The sequence below is a fragment of the Myotis daubentonii genome, chromosome 2 (assembly GCF_963259705.1).
Source record: "Myotis daubentonii chromosome 2, mMyoDau2.1, whole genome shotgun sequence".
Classification (NCBI taxonomy): domain Eukaryota; kingdom Metazoa; phylum Chordata; class Mammalia; order Chiroptera; family Vespertilionidae; genus Myotis; species Myotis daubentonii.
The window spans coordinates 38,245,749-38,262,410 of NC_081841.1; the positions used below are offsets into that span (position 1 = coordinate 38,245,749).

The window sequence follows — 16,662 nt, forward strand, 5'->3', positions numbered from 1 at the left end:
TAAAACACATAAAAGAGTTTCTCTGTGTGTGGATATAAATTATATAAATGCATAAAATATATCAGTAACCAGTTCTTAATAGATACAAGAAAGAGAATCACCAACTCGGGCAAAGATTTCAAATTAAAAATGGATAGAGGAAACACTTTTCAGCAAACCTCTCACAGACCAGGAGAAACGTTACTGGTTCCTCTAGGCCAACAGCCCTGTGTACGTGTCCCCTGCCGTGAAGACTGGTTCAGCCTGAGCTGGTGGGGGTGGAGGCGGGTGGGGGGTGGGGTGGTCACAGTTCATATTGAAGCATTTTAGGACCAGAACCACAACTCCACTCTTTAGGACAATGAACCGCACTTCAATTCTCTGAGTTTACAAACCTCATCCTCAGACACTGCCTGGTCTAAGAGCGAGGTCCAACAGGAACTAAAATTCAAATATAAGACAGTGAATTATGATCACTTGTCAAAGACAGTGAGAATGACCCTTCTGATTTCTTTTTTGCTCTAGCAGCTCCTCTCTTTTTGTTCTCTACCTGCCTTCCTCTTCTTTAAGGTTTAGTTATGGGTGGACATTTGGTAACTTAGAATATAATTAATTATTTTCACATGACCCTAGAGTGTGTCTTATTACATTGTTTACAAAACTGCACATTTACTCAGTTATCTAAAATTTTCCAAACTGATTTCTTATTTCCAAAGGAAGGGGAATCAGTTACAACAAATTAGGAACATAAGAAAGTGCTAACCAGTGAAAAAGGATGTTGGAAATATGTAGGGTATAAATATTTAATTCATAAAATAAACACAACTTTTTAGTTATTAACTGACTTATTAACATGAATAATTCCCAATTCTTACATCTATATAACATCAGTGATCTGTGAGGTGAACTGATACCAAAGGAAAAGTTTCCCAAGTAATAACAAAGTTGTTAAAAGGTAGATTTTTATTAATTTTTAAAAATAAATATTTCTTAAACTTTTAGTGTCTGCTCTTGCTTGTAAATTAGTAAGCACTAGCAGAAAGCATCATTAGGAAATGGAAAACTAATACAGTATAAGTGGGAAATTGGGGAAAACTTAATGCTTATGAATTAATTTTTAAGATGTGAAAAACTATTCTTGGTGTTTGTTAATTAACTAAATATATTACCTCTCCCAAATTTGAGGACTTTCACTCCCTAAAGGAACCCAGGACCACTCACTAGTGGTTCATAGAAGTGTTGGCATTTGAGATGAATGTGGCTGGAAGGCTGTGACATCAGCCTTGGTATAGTAGTCTTGTAAGCAGTGGGTCAATGGTAGCTGTCATTACTAACAGCATCAGTATTCTCTCCAGCTGTTACTTGAGACCTGGCTTAATATTTTATGTCCTTTTTCCTGTGCAGACAGGGAAAGGGTTTCTCCGGGCCCTGAGAGCTACTCCAATGGCTGTGGCAGATGTGATTCCCGTTGATACAGTCGTCAATCTCACCTTGGCTGTGGGATGGTACACAGCAGTTCACAGGTGAGGATGCTAAGTTGGTTTTCTTTCAAATATTTAATGATAAGGAGGGTGAATATATTAGGCCTATTTTCAAAATATATGCATTGTACTGTAGAAGACCCCAAATGTGACAGGGTATATGTTTCAATATTTTACATAGTTCCAAATATATGCATTGAGTTTTTTTATAAGTACTACTTAATACTTCCTTGATCATAAAGTAACACCCTTTAAATTATTAAACCATATAATTCTTTTTTTAAAATATGTTTTTATTGACTTTGTAGAGAGAGCGGAAGGGAGAGGGATAGAAACACGGATGAGAGAAACATTGATCAGCCGCCTCCTGCACGGCCCCTACTAGGGATTGAGCCTGCAAGCCCGGCATGTGCCCTGACTGGGAATTGAATTGGAATCGAACCAGTGACCTCTTGGTTCATGGGTCAAAGCTCAGCCACTGAACCACACCGATTAGGCAAATCATATAATTCTTGATAACAAAAAAACTTTTCTTTTTAGTTAGTAACCTAAAATAGAGCTTCCTGTTTTAAAGACAAAGGAGAAAAAAGGGGATAAAATGAGAGCATATTTTATGTTTCACTGACCTGCTCAGTTCCTGATAAATGCCTAAAGTTCAGACCACCATGTATGGGTTATTTACTGAAACAAAGAAAAAAAAAGGTTGTTTGCATATTTGGCTCTGTTAGTAAATGACAAATAGAATTAAATGTTTTTTTGAGTCAGACTTTCCAAACCAGCAGGACTTAGTTGGATTTAGGAAAAAACCTAGCCTGTATTCTTGCCCAATAAACATGCCCATAATTTAGAAATATGATCATTCTCATCATCATTGATGCCAAAATTTCTGTTTGGGTCTAAGTTTGTTGTCTTGCAAAACCAAAGAATGCGTTCACGGACAAAAGCAAAGTTTATTAGAGATAGTAAAGTAATAAAGCTCCCTGCAGCAGAGAGGGGTCCCCAAATGGGTTACCACCAAAGCTTCTTTGTCTAGGAGTTAATATGTGCCCTGCTAACTTCCCATTGGTTGGTCTGAAAAGTTCTGCTCTAGCAATATCCATACATTTTAAACTTCAGGGTTTCTGCTTTTAACTGCCTAGAGTCTTCTAACTCCTCATCATGACACCTCCATTTGCTCCACAAATGTGTCAGCCTATTTCCAATCTCATCAGTCTCTTACACACACACACACACAAACACACACACTTTTCCTCCACTTCTTCCATTTTGCTTAACCAAAAGAAGGAAGGTTGCCTAGGTTACCTTACTCATGAGAATTATTGAAACATCCTTTTTAAAATATTATTTTCCCTTATCTTTCTTTGATGAGTTCTCCATTTTGTTTTATTTACCTAAATTTCTTCTATTTTCCAGACCTAAGTCAACGCTAATCTACCACTGTACTTCTGGTAACTTGAATCCCTGTTACTGGGGCAAAATGGGTAAGTGCCCATAGCAATGTAACTACATCACTACTATGTCTGCCACAGGGGAAAAATTAGACCAATTGTGCCACGAAGCTTAGAATCTAATGGGGAAAAACACACACACACACACAAAAATAAGAGCTAAAATAATTACAACTGTGTATGTGTAAGAGGTAAGTATAATATACCAAAGAAGGGTCAGTGGGAACATCTGCATGACTATAAGAAATAAGCAGTCCGTTAGTTATAAAGATTTTTAAAAATAAGTAAAACCAAGTAGACATCAGCAATAAGCAATGTCAGTGATCAAACACTGCTCCTGTGGGGGCCACTGTTCCTGCTGCGGCCACTGTTCACTGCATTGCTACATCCCTAACAATGTGAAACGATAAAGTAGATTTAGAAAAGTCCAACAATATAAACTGTTATTGAGTCAGGGATACTCTTCACTAATTATGCAGTTAGCCATAAGAGTCAAGTTGAGCCCTGGCTGGTGTGGCTCAGTTGGTTGGGTGCACTCCTGTGCACCAAAAGGTTGCTGGCTTGATTCCCAGGCAAGGGGGCATGACCGAGTTGCAGAAGGTAGCCGATTGATGTTTTGCCCTCACATTAATGTTTTTCTCTCTTTCCCTCTCCCTTCCTCTCTCTCTCAAAATCGATAAAAATATTTCCTTTAAAAAAGAGGAACCTTGAAGGTGTCTGGTTGAATGAATGAATCTGGCATAGAACAGAAAATTAGCTAACCAATCTTGAACTCCTTTGTCAATTTAGGAGTTGATTTTCTTGTCAAAATCTGAAACTTTAGATCACCCAGCTATTTTTAAGTACTAGATGTAGAAAAAAACCAAATGTACTTAATATTTTAGAATCTGATTTCTAATTCAGAACACTTAATTGCTATCTGCAAAGTTATCACTTCAATGAAAATTAAGTGAAATTCTCTAGCAGTAAAATTCTTTAGAGCATATATCCAGTTATTTAGATTATCTAAATAATTCTGAAAACATATGGAAATAAAAATATAAAAAAATATATCTCCTCTACCACAATAACAGAATTAAAATATCATTCATAAAAAGAGGCATTAGTAGCCACAAACAAGATATTTTAAGCTCTTAAATAAAAAGATGTTACATGCAAATTCTATTGCTGAGATTCAAAATAGTCATCTTCCATGCCAATAATTCTTAATATCTGTTTTATGGAATTATAGAATCTCATAGGTGAAAATGATCTTAAAAATAATCTGGGGGGTTTGCTTTATTTTACATATGGGACCGAGACTAAATGATTTATTCAAATTCATATGGGGAGCTGGTGCCTGAGATTGAAGACAGGTTTCTTGCCTCCCTTGAATGTGTAGTAACCACTCCACTAGTGATTCTTAAAAGTAAATATGAATTCCTCTGGGAGGAAAACAGTCCAGGTTTCTGGTTCAGATGTTTCTTGAGAATCTGTTCTGTATAGGGTATATATTTTTTCATGTAGATTTCTAAGTATCTTTTAAAGCAATAATCTTATTACCATAATAACTGCTGTCTTCATCATAATGGAATAATGCATTTATGCATATTCTTTGAACATTCTACATAGATAAAGTGAAAATGGAATACAAATGAATATTGAAAATTATTATTGACTTTGCAAATGTACATTAAAAATTTTAACGTGGCTTTTCCTAAGTAAAAATATGTAAAGAAAAAATATATTATGAAAAAAACCTCTGGAGATAAGAGTAGATAATTGAGTCTGATGTATTCCCAGAGAAGTAGAAATCCCAAAGAAGTAAAAGACTGTGGTCTTTAAAGTGAACCTGCACAGAGGAGTCCTGCCTTTACCGTCTCTCTTTCCCCTGAAGCCCTGAGGTTTAAGGTTTAAGTAGCCCTTTATAAGGTTTAAGTAAAATGTTACGAAACTTTCCTGTTGGTTCCTAAAGTAGTGATCCAAACAAGGAAATATGGCCCTTAGACTCCGTCTTGGGACTTTTAGAACAGGCTATATAACCCTGAAATTGAATGATGGATTTAAGTTTTTCTGAATAACATTCACTATATTGATTAAAACTATTTCTTGTAGAAGTTGTTTTAGACTAAAGATTTCAAGAAAATGACCCAATTCTTAACCTATTCACTGCTATAAATTTGCAGGTGATTACTTGCCAGGATAAAAATCTTAGTAATGTTCTCAGAAATTGAGTCTTGACTCTACAAAGCAAATACTTATTCTTTACTGTTTTGACCCATTGCAAATGCCATCCACCACAATGGGTTTATGTGCTCCAAACTTACTCCTTATTTCATCCCCTGCTCCCCCCCCCCCCCCACCTCACCCAGGATTCCAAGTCTTGGCAACCTTTGAAAAAATTCCATTTGAGAGAGCTTTTAGGAGGCCATATGCTGACCTTACAACCAACACCATCACAACCCAGTACTGGAATGCCGTCAGCCACTGGGCCCCTGCCATCATCTACGACTTCTATCTACGACTCACAGGAAGGAAGCCCAGGTGAGAAGCTGGGTCAACAGCTTTGAGAGTGTGGCTGCATGGAAGATTAGGGCCCCACAGTCCTTAGTCCTCCTTTCAGCTGGGGATCAGAGGTGAAAACTGAATCTCACACAAACAAACATACAACTTTTGGGATAACCAAACCAACAGTAGTGACAAGCCCCATACCTTTAAAATCCTCCAAGATAATAAAGGAAGTTAAATGTTAAGGAACTTGCTTGATTAATTTAGCAAGTACTCATCCACTAAAAAAGAAAAACATCCGAGACCCTTGTGTCTGGGGTTTTCTAAATTGTTAGGTAATCTTCAAATGTACAATAATGATACCAGCCTCAATTACACACACATGGGAAGATGCATTTTCATTCTCACAATGCCCAAAGAGGACATGCTCATCATCCCAATTTCACAAATGAGGAAACAGAAGCTAAGGGGAAAATTGCAAATAGTCTCAAAGGAAGTGATGGAGGAAAGACCTGGAGAACTCTGGGCTAGATTTACTGCCACCTGGAGGTGAGTAAAGACTTTAGCAGCGGTTCTCAACCTGTAGGTCGCGACCCCTTTGGGGGTTGAACGACCCTTTCACAGGGTTCGCCTAAGACTATCGGAAAACATATATAATTACATACTGTTTTTGTGATTAATCACTATGCTTTAATTATGTTCAATTTGTAACAATGAAATTGGGGGTCACCACAACATGAGGAACTGTATTAAAGGGTCGCAGCATTAGGAAGGTTGAGAACCAGTGCTTAGAGGGAACAGGGTAAACAGTATGCAGAGCTTAGATGCTGTCACCATGTTGCTGTTTGACACAGGACATACTGTTTTATCTCTGTCTCACTTGAATATTACATGTGTCTGAGGAGCCATCATGTCATTACCAAAGGCAACTTCTGCAACCAAGAATCAGAAATATGAATAGTCTCGCCTTTGGTGCTAGCTTCTTTATAATGGAGGAAGTTTTTCTCAGCATGTTTCATTTCCATCCTTATTAGCGGAGCAAGTGACTAAAACATAGGCACTGTAGAGTTTATTTAAATTTTGCAGAGACCTTATTAAGAGCTCATCACTCAGTAACTGTCAATTTCTCCTTGAACAAAGTGAAAAGGGGACACTGTGGCTATGGGGAAAATATTTGTATGGGGCTTATTACATAAAATGGGAAAAGAAAACAACACTGTAAGCAGAAATGCTAAAGACTTTATAAAATATATCAAGGATGGAAGACCTATATAAAGAGCAAATTTTAGTAAGTAGAAAAGACAAAGAAGGGACCCAATACAAATCTTTATGAATTTTGTTCTTGATTAATTAAATTGTAATATTTGTGGAAAATTGGTAGGTTTGTTTTTGATAGACATTTTAATAATAATCTTTATGGCAGAAAATGCTAGAGTCCTTCTAGAACCTTCCCTCGCCTCGTGTATTTGGTCTATGCATTCACAACCACATATGCAAATACATATAGGTTTGCTTTGAGGTAAACAAATACCAGTGCACATGAATTTTTTTTATAGAATGTACCACTGGTTTGGCGAAGATGCTGAGGGGTGGTTTTGCTGGATTGGAGTATATTTGGTTGCCCTCAGTGGACAAAGGTTCTGTCCATTTGCAATTGTCAAAATAAAAACAACAAATGGCATCTCTTTGTTACTTTTATTTGAGCCCCAAGTCCTTAGCACTCCGTTGTGTTCATCAAATATTCAAGTTTTGTTCATTAGATATTCAAGTTTTCTCCTCCATCAGTTGTTCATTAGATATTATTAGACATTCAAATTTTCTCTACTCTGAGTTGCTATTTCTCATCTATTTTTCTATTGGGTTGGCCTTAATAATTTCTGGAAACTCGTGTGTGTGTATGTGTACACAACTATATTTGACGTATTCCCTTTAAGTCTATTCCTTATAGCTTTGAAAATGAAATTTTTATAATACAAGGGGAGCTACATGTAAGTTTGGAGTCTGACTTCTGACTTCACCAGTTTAGCCACATGAGCCCTAAATTACTTAACCTGCCCGAAGCCTAACTTTCTCACCTGTAAAAACAAACAAACAAACAAACAAACAAAAAAACGATAGTAATAGCTATTTTATATGGTTTTGAATAAGAGCGTGTAGAATACAGTAACACTATTATTACTAAAAGAAGTTCTAAATTTTTATGTGATAAAATGAATCACGTTTTGGCTTTTGCATTTTATGAGAATAAGAACTGTACTTTTTCTTTATAAAAAAAATACTATTGTGCTGATAAAGTCCTGTACATATAATATCATTGCACGATGATTAAGAATTAAAACAAATCTATTGAAATTACATCAGTTACATCAGAGTTATAGAATGCATGAAGAATGTCTTATTTCATTTGGGCTGCTACAACAGAATAGAGGGCTTATAAACAACATAGATTATTTCCCACAGTTCTGGAGACTGGGACATCTAAAATCCAGAAGCTGGTAGACTAGGTATGTTGAGTACCGGCAACCTGGTTCCTAGACAGTCATCTCTCTGTGCCCTCCAATGCTGGGAATGAGCTTTTGTAAGGGCACTAATCAACTCCCAGTCTCCTCCTTTAAAGACCATCACGCTATGGGGATGTAAATTTCAATATGAATTTCAGGGGAACACAAATATTTAGTCTGCAGCAAAGATGTTAGATAATAACAGCTAAATAGAACCCTGTTCTGATGCATTATTTTATCTCCTGCCAAAGAATTTCCCATGATACAATGAGAGTACCTCAGGAGTCATTAAGTATGTGGGCATTAAGATTGACCATAAATAAAACCAAATTCCCAAAACAGCATAATCACTGCTGAGTTACTACTATCACGATCTGCCTGATTAAGGTGAAAATCAATTGTTCTATAGGCCAAAGGTGACTTTTCCTAGGTTTAAGCATTAGCCATGTAACCACAAACCTATTAATAATCCTTCCGTAAAATGAAGATAATACAGATCTCGACTACTTCAGAGTAATACTGTGAAGAGCAATTAGACTGTATATGGAAGTTTTTGTAAGTTGTTAAGTTGGCAAGTTCACAAAGCCGAGCTGGTCCAAGTCCTGACTACAGGATTGGAAGACATGGTCCACTTTAAGTAATGGGACGCAGGATGGCGAGATTACAGAAGCAGAGGCTTCTTGAGGTCAAAGCTGGTTGGAATTTTGGCTTCCACACCTATTATTGTGGCCACTTTATCTTAAATTCACTTTACTGCATTCATACAAGTGCAGATTTATACCTACCTACCTGGGATGCTATGAGAATTAGTGGAGATGAAGATTGGTGGAGGGATAATTTTTCTTTCTCAAAGACAATTTCGCACGCATTCCTTGAGTAACAGGGAAGCAGCCATCTGTGCTATGCTGATGATATTGGCTCCTATCTGATCTTTAACTCAGGATGACAAAGCTCATGAATCGGCTTTTAAGAACTGTTTCCATGCTGGAGTATTTCGTCAACCGGAGCTGGGAATGGAGCACAAGCAACACAGAAATGCTGATGTCCAAGCTGAGTCCTGAAGACCAGAGAGTAAGTACAGCACTGACTTAGCCAATAGGAAAATCTTACTCACTTGGAATTTGGAAGTATTTGACCTGAAAAGCTGATGAATAAAGTTCTAGTTATATACACAGAATTTAAAAATATACATATTTTTATTGATTTCAGAGAGGAGGGGAGAGGGAAAAATAAAACATCAATGATGAGAAAGAATCATTGATTGGCTGCCTCCTGTATGCCCCCTATTGGGGGTCAAGCCCAAAACCCAGGCATGTGTCCTGACTGGGAATTGAATGGTAACCTTGTGGTTCATAGATCAATGCTCAACCACTGAGCCACACCAGCTGGGCTATACACAGAATTTTTTTTCTCTAAGAAAATCAGTCAATGCTATCAACACAGTTGCAGGAAACAAGCTCAATGTAGGTAAGAAATCAAGGGTCTTGGTCTTCTGTTAGATCCTCACTATTGTTCTGGGGTCTTCATATAGTTATCTTTAATTCTTTGTTCACTCTCCCAGTTGTTGCGTTCTCAACAAATCCTGGGTACCTCTATCTTTCCCCTAATAGCCATAGCATATGATTTCGATAAAAATTTCTAATTTTCTGCTTGTACACTCTCTCCTCCACTGTTCTTATCAAATCAAAATCATTTGGCATCTCTAAAATAGTTTATCTTTTTAAAGCTAAACTCAACTCCTGTTTATCCTATCCCATAAAAGACCTCCCTCCATCAGTATTGCCCTCTCCCCAGCACTGTCAATCTTCCTCCCTATAATGATTTCATCAACTCAGACTTTTATTTCTCAAAACATGCCTTCACTTTAATTGCTTAGCATCAGCGCCATTTATTTCTTTATATTAGCTTTGGTAACAAACAATAAGCCCTGAAATCTTTGCATATTCTGAAATTCACAAATATAGAAATATTTTGTGCTTTGTACATGCTCCTAGCTTTCCTTCTTAAGGAGTCAAGAGTTCCCTGATCATGTCATTAGTTTGCAATTTAACTTTAAAATTTTCACTCTCTTGATTGACACTTTTCCAATGAAATTTCTTTTTAAAGAAAAAAGCATTTCTTGATTTAACTCATTCTTGACAGCATGTACAAGAAACCAAGTCATATTGAGAAGTAAACATTAAGTGGGTAGCTAGCCTAGCTTTGAGGCTAAGGATTTTACTCCTAACATACCAGCCTCATAGAGCATGATTCAAATCCAATCCTAGAATTTATGCCACGGAACCAAACAGTTACTTGCACAATCTAACGCTATAAATGTTAGGCTGATAAACCAGATGAGATCTAGAAGGATATTTTAATTGAAATCATCACTGAGTACCTCTATAATTAACATGAAGTAGACCTATTTTCAGAAATGTTTACATACCTCATACAAAATTCTTCTAAACACCTGTTTGAAATGCATGGCTGATTGATCAAACCAGCTTATTTAAAAAAAAAAAACACCTCAAGCTATTGTACAGTATTTTAAAAATTAGCTCTAAATTTTATGTAGGCTTATCTTTATTGCATTTCTCCACAGAATTTAACCATCTAAATAATGCAAAAGGTAAATGAGCTTAGAGTTTCATTTTTGACATTTTACTATTTTAAGCTAAAATCACTAAAAATGTCATGAAAAAATCAAATCTGTAGTGGATTTAACATACAATTTCAAAATACCTTAGCAAAGATAATAGTCCTGAATACTTGGATTTAATTGCCAAACTCTGGGATGGCTCGGCTTCCAGTTTGATTTGCCCCACAGAATCAGGTTTCCTAACCAGGGCTTCACTGAAATCTCCCTTAGAAAAGTGAAATAGAATAAAAGGAAAGGCCGCTGTTTATATCCATGAGTACGTAATAGTGATACTGTGGAAAACAAACATATCCAAACAAAATGATACAGAATTACTTTTGGAAAGCAACTCAGCTTTGGACAAATCTATGAAGCTCTTTGTAACTTGTTAATCTCATCTGCTCTCTTTGATAATACTCAAAATCATCTCAAAGATTTGATATATCTTACAATAAACACATATGTAAACAAAATAGAAATAAATTGAATTAGAATATGAAGTCAAGGATAAAAATGAAAAAATATAATGTCCATCTATAGTATACAAGATCCTACCTAAGTCATTCCCGTTGAAGCAGTGAATTTTTTTGGTGAGCTTTTTGGTGGAAAAGGAAAAGGGAAAATAGTTTCATGGCATTCTTTGTCCAGGAGAAAACGTACTAGTGTTTCAAGAGAAGCAAAGCTTTCCTTACCTTAACACTAAAAGAACTGTTTTGAATGGCTTCATTTAATGGCACACTGAGAGACATAATGGATATCTCTAAAGCAAATACAAAATATAAATTCTGCTAAGCTACTCCTTAAGGCTTTGCTTTCCAAAGTTTGCTTTAATCTGCATAAGTAAGTGCTGATATTGTAGGAAAAGTAGGTAGGCCAAGAGACACCATCAACATTTAAGAGAAGTGGAAAGAAAATGATGCATAATTTGTTTTGGTCCCTAACATATTATTCCATCACTTTTAAAAATTAATCCATCTTTACATGAAATGAAATTAGCTTTTACCAGACTAATAACAGTTCCTTAAATTTCCCTCACAAGACTTCCTGAAGATAAAGTGTTTGTGCTTGATCCATGTTTAAATATTGCAAGGAAATGGTAATCTATATTATCAGGGCCTTCGAAATAGCTGCTCAAATAATCTTATTTGGAGGGATCCAGCTAAGTCTTCTAAACTGACTGTTACTCATTTATGTAAAAGAAAATTAAGTGAACGAAGTGATTGTCCAGCCGTGCAATTCTGGCAATCCTTTTATCTTTTTGCCTTTCAGGTATTCAACTTTGATGTACGCCAGTTGAACTGGTTGGAATACATTGAAAATTACGTTTTAGGAGTCAAGAAGTACTTATTGAAAGAGGATATGGCTGGGGTCCCAGAAGCAAAGCAACACTTAAAAAGGTAAGCATAGTCGGTCAGTTAATATTTGTGTATCTGATTTTACACCAGACATGAAATCTGAGCCAAGGAAAGGAGGTATTCACATTTTTTCAGTTTTTACTAAATAATAGGTCCTTCCCTTTATACTATGCCCTGTGATACACTGTTTCATTTACCTTCACCACACCCCTATGAGGCATTCTTTCTGTTATCCCATTTTTATCAATAACAATGGTAATTTGTTCATAGTCACACATGAACCCGTGTCTTTGATTCTTCTACCACACCCTACCATGTGATATAGAGAAAGAATACCCAGTAGGCAGGAGACTGATCAGACTATGTAAAATGGGCCTAACCACACTTCAAGTCCTTCAGCTGCCTTAAATTTGTCATTAATCCCTTCAAGGACAAAGACTCACAACAGCCTGGTATAATTCTGGCAAAAGCAAAGGGTTAATAGAGATAGTAAGGATGAAAAAGTAAACTGAAAACAGAGTGGAACCTTGAACAGTAGGTTGAGAACTTTAGGACTTACCCTCTAATGAACAGGAACCAGTAAAAATTTGTGATATGGTAATATGATCAAAGTACCTTTAAGAAAGACTGTTAGCCATGTCTGCAAGATAGGTTACAGTAGAGAGAAGTATGATAAATAGAAACTAGTCAAGGCAATGTTATGGAAATCTGATTATTGAGAATGTTGTGGAAATGAAAGATCAAACTCAAAGGCTTATCAGGTCATACCTGTAAGCATTTAATTATTTGCTTGTGATAGCCAGAAAGAAACACATTTATGTTTCAGATAATAGTTGGGTATTTGGCACTGTTTTAACTTTAACTATATATGTCCATTCCCCAGGCTCCGAAATATTCACTACCTCTTTAATACTGCCCTCTTCCTCATCGCCTGGCGCCTTCTTATGGCAAGATCTCAGATGGCTCGGAACGTCTGGTTCTTCATCGTGAGCTTCTGTTATAAGTTTCTCTCCTACTTTAGGGCGCCCAGCACGCTCAAGGTCTAAGAACAGTTGGCAGTCTTCATTTATCTGGTACCTCTCAGATACATCTGTAACAGCAAACTGTGGTCCTCAAGACTATGAAGTGGCAGACTATGCCCAACCTCATCACCTGTCAAATGTCCTGTCATGTATTTACCCCTATTTCCTATTTCTATATCTTTTTTTGTCTTTTAATGCGAGAGAAGGAAAGTCATAGCCAACCATATTTTAGGAAAAAATAATTTCCAGATTGCTTCCTAACACTCTATGTCCTTGAATATAAAACACCAAAGTACAACCCTCTTTCCATATTTAGCGTTCTTCTCATTGAGAGGACTAACTGCAACTCATTAAACACAGAACACCCAGAAGTGGAAATATGCTCAAGAAAGGCAGTTCTAGCCTTGAGACCAGTCTGGGGTACCCAGTATAAAGGTTTAAAATCAATCTAAGTGGAAGAATGGTTTCAACATCCTCACAGATGCTGTAACCTTCTACTTAAGCTTATTTTACTCAGGCCTCAATAGGAGTGATGAAATGGAGAGGAAGCTCCTAGGCTGGAATCATATAAAAACCCAGTCTCTTGATCTTGGCATTGAGGAAAAACAAAACTTTAAACACAAATTTAAATGCTAGTCTCAGTCTTTTTCTATAAAGTGGGGAAGATTACTCTAGTGAGCACCAGATCATTAGAGTGTCTCGTGTCTCGATCATTCCAATTGCACATTGCTAATTGTACAATGTACAGCAGAAAAGGACAGACTTCATTAAGTGACTACATTTAGAGAATAGGTGTTTTGTTTAAAAATATTTTATGTATAATAAAAATGAATTACTAAAAACTATTTATTCCTAAATTTCTATATAACTATTACCCTAACTTTCATCTTATTTGAGAGATCAGTGCATACTGATTGCAGTTATCTCATGCTAAAAACATGGGTTATTATTCAAGTTTAATAATTGGGGCCCAATTAAAAATAATCACAACTACTAGACAATTACATGAACATAGAATGTTAACATGTTTATGCTCACTAGCTGGAATAATTGGTACTCAAAATGGCACATTGAAGTAACTGAGGGCAGCTTCTAGGATTACTTGAGATTTTTCTGAACCCATAAAAGGCATTTTGGGGTAACTCTTCTGGACAATATCCACCCCAATCTCATCTAAGTTCTGGGAATTACTTTCCAGGGCACACAACCCAGATCTGAATAAAACAGCTGGTGATCTTTAGCTTAAGATGTCTATACAATATTTTTGAGTTACACTGATAACTACAGATACAGTAAAAATGAAATATATATAATTCAATGAGACTGGATAAAACATAATAGTTCTAAGAATTTACTATCTTTTGATTGTTTTACCAATTCAATAAATTCCACTGATCAAGTAGCCATTTTGACTTTTGATTACATGGAAATTTGAATTAAGATTGTTTTTCTTTTTCAGTATTGTGTCTTTAACCCTCCCTGATAAAAAATGTAATCATCCCAAGAACCTACCAGTTCAATACAAATTAACATATAAGTACATAATGCTCCACTTTTGCTGACCATTAATAGGGTAGCATTTATATGCTGCAGTGTTTTCTACCTGTCGTATTAGAGACATGACATAGTTCTCTTGTAAGCAGTGAAAGCAGATAGGTATCTGTATGAAAGAAGTGATTTTAAATCAAGACTAACAATTATTTGAGTGCCTAAGATATACAGTGCAATGAGGGGGAAAAAACCCTCCTATTTTTGGGGGGAAGGGGATGGTAAGTAGAAAGAAAAGGTATTTATATCTGAAAAGTTTTGGTAACCCCTATATTCTGCACTCACTAAATACCCAATACAGTAATAAATACTACTGAGTTGAAGACAGTCACCACGTAAGGTAATTAATATTAGAGAAAGTTAGGACAGATGGACACAGAACTCAGAAAAAACATTTCTCACAATTTTATACTAACCTAACATCATTATCTCCACTTATCACTTTAAAATAACTGATTTAGAATCTCAAGGTAAATAGACTGACCCAAGGGACTAACACCCAAATAATGTGCTCTCTCACAATAAACTTAATAGTTAATGTAGGTCAGCCTAAAATTTCCAAAAACATCAATAATCTGCAAAGTTCACAGGAGTTACATGCAAATTTCCACGTGGCTATTTTTCTAAAACAGCAAATCTAATGTTCTGGAAACATAAGCAACTACCTATACTAAAATGTAATGGTTGCTCCATATGTCCACACAGAAGTATGGAAAAATGATCAGTGCTAGATTACTTTACATATATAAGTTAGTACTTGAATTACTAACCTCAGACATGAAAACAGAATGTATGCAATTTAGCCCTCCCCTTACGCCATTAAAAAACTAAGACATCTTAGTCAGTCCTTTATGAATTAAGTTTGTATTAAAGATTGTAAATTTTGTTTGCATTCATAAATTTTTTAAAAATTCAGTGCTTTGTATCATAAAATGCATGAGAAAAGCATATTAAATTATCTGAGTTGAAAACAGAATTTTGTAATTCTGAGTTAAGCTTTTCCAAGAGGTAGTCTGAAGTGTACAAATACTGTAGCAGAGAATTATTCACCTAAATATTTCATCTCTTCTTATAGGCCAAGGTATGCAAATAATTAAAAAAAACATTTCATATAATTCAAGGTCTCAACTTCAAAATATTTAGGCTGAAATATATGTGTAGATATTATGAACAGCCTAATAAAAAGGATGGAGTTAATAAATTTAGGTATCCTACTGAAGGCATCCCCAGGCATAAGCCGAATAGGTCACTACATACAGTGTTCAAAGCAACACTTGGTGAAATCAGAACACCTAATAAATCTTAATATACAGGTATACTTCATCATCCATCATCCAAAGGGCTGACAAGAATCTCATGTTTTGATTGCCAAAAAATCTGATCTTGCTATTCAAGGAATTTCAGCTGGAAATCTTTCTTAATTTTTAAAATGAAAATCAATAGCAAAGCAAGATTTTGCTTTGAAGAAATTCCTTTTATAGTTTTAATGGGAAAAAATAATTCCATTAACATTTCAATATGGTATTTGAAAAACATGAAAACAATTAAAAATCATATAAGTACCTAATTTTTAAAATTCTTCTTAAAGTATATATGCGCCCCTATGTTCATAGCAGCACAATTTACAATAGCTAAGATCAAGAAACAGCCCAAGTGCCCATCAGTAGATGAGAGGATAAAAAAGCTGTGGTACATTTATAACATGAAATACTATGCAGCAGTAAAAAGGAAGATCACTTACCCTTTGAGATGGCATGGAGGGACCTGGAAAGTATTATACTAAGCAAAATAAGCCAGTCAGAGAAATACAAATATCACAATTATGTGGAATCTAATGAACAAAATAAACTGATGAACAAATAGATCCAGGTACATAGAAGCATAGAACAGACTGCAGAACCTCAGAGGGAAGGCAGGGGAAGGTGGATGGGTGGGAAGTGATCATCCAAAAACTTATATGCATATATAGATGTATAACCCATGGTCACAGACAATAGGGTGGTGAAGGCCTGGGGCAGGGGGGCAGGCTAGAAGGGGTTATTGGGGGAGAAAAGGGAACATGTGTAATACTTTCAACAATGAAGATTTAAAAATTTTAAGAGATAGTTAACTGCTATAATCCTATAAGAAAGAAAATAATTTTAAATGGTTATTGTCTTTCCTCCCATTAAAAAACAAAACCCCTGAAATTTGATGGAATTCTCTGACAAGCAGACTCATA

At 35.9% G+C, this 16,662-nt stretch overlaps 1 protein-coding gene across 3 annotated transcripts in view; it reads left to right on the top strand.

Annotated features, from left to right (window-relative positions):
- The window catches only part of FAR2 (fatty acyl-CoA reductase 2), a 140,901-nt gene extending 125,489 nt beyond the window's left edge, over positions 1–15,412 (top strand). For all 3 annotated transcript variants that reach the window (XM_059682467.1, XM_059682466.1, XM_059682468.1), the window contains 6 exons: positions 1,384–1,502; positions 2,874–2,941; positions 5,260–5,431; positions 8,838–8,967; positions 11,786–11,913; positions 12,755–15,412. In XM_059682467.1, the coding sequence (XP_059538450.1) occupies positions 1,384–1,502; positions 2,874–2,941; positions 5,260–5,431; positions 8,838–8,967; positions 11,786–11,913; positions 12,755–12,917 (780 nt within the window). In that variant the 3' untranslated portion in view covers positions 12,918–15,412. The remainder of the gene's footprint in view (positions 1–1,383; positions 1,503–2,873; positions 2,942–5,259; positions 5,432–8,837; positions 8,968–11,785; positions 11,914–12,754) is intronic.
- The last annotated feature ends 1,250 nt before the right edge of the window (positions 15,413–16,662 follow it).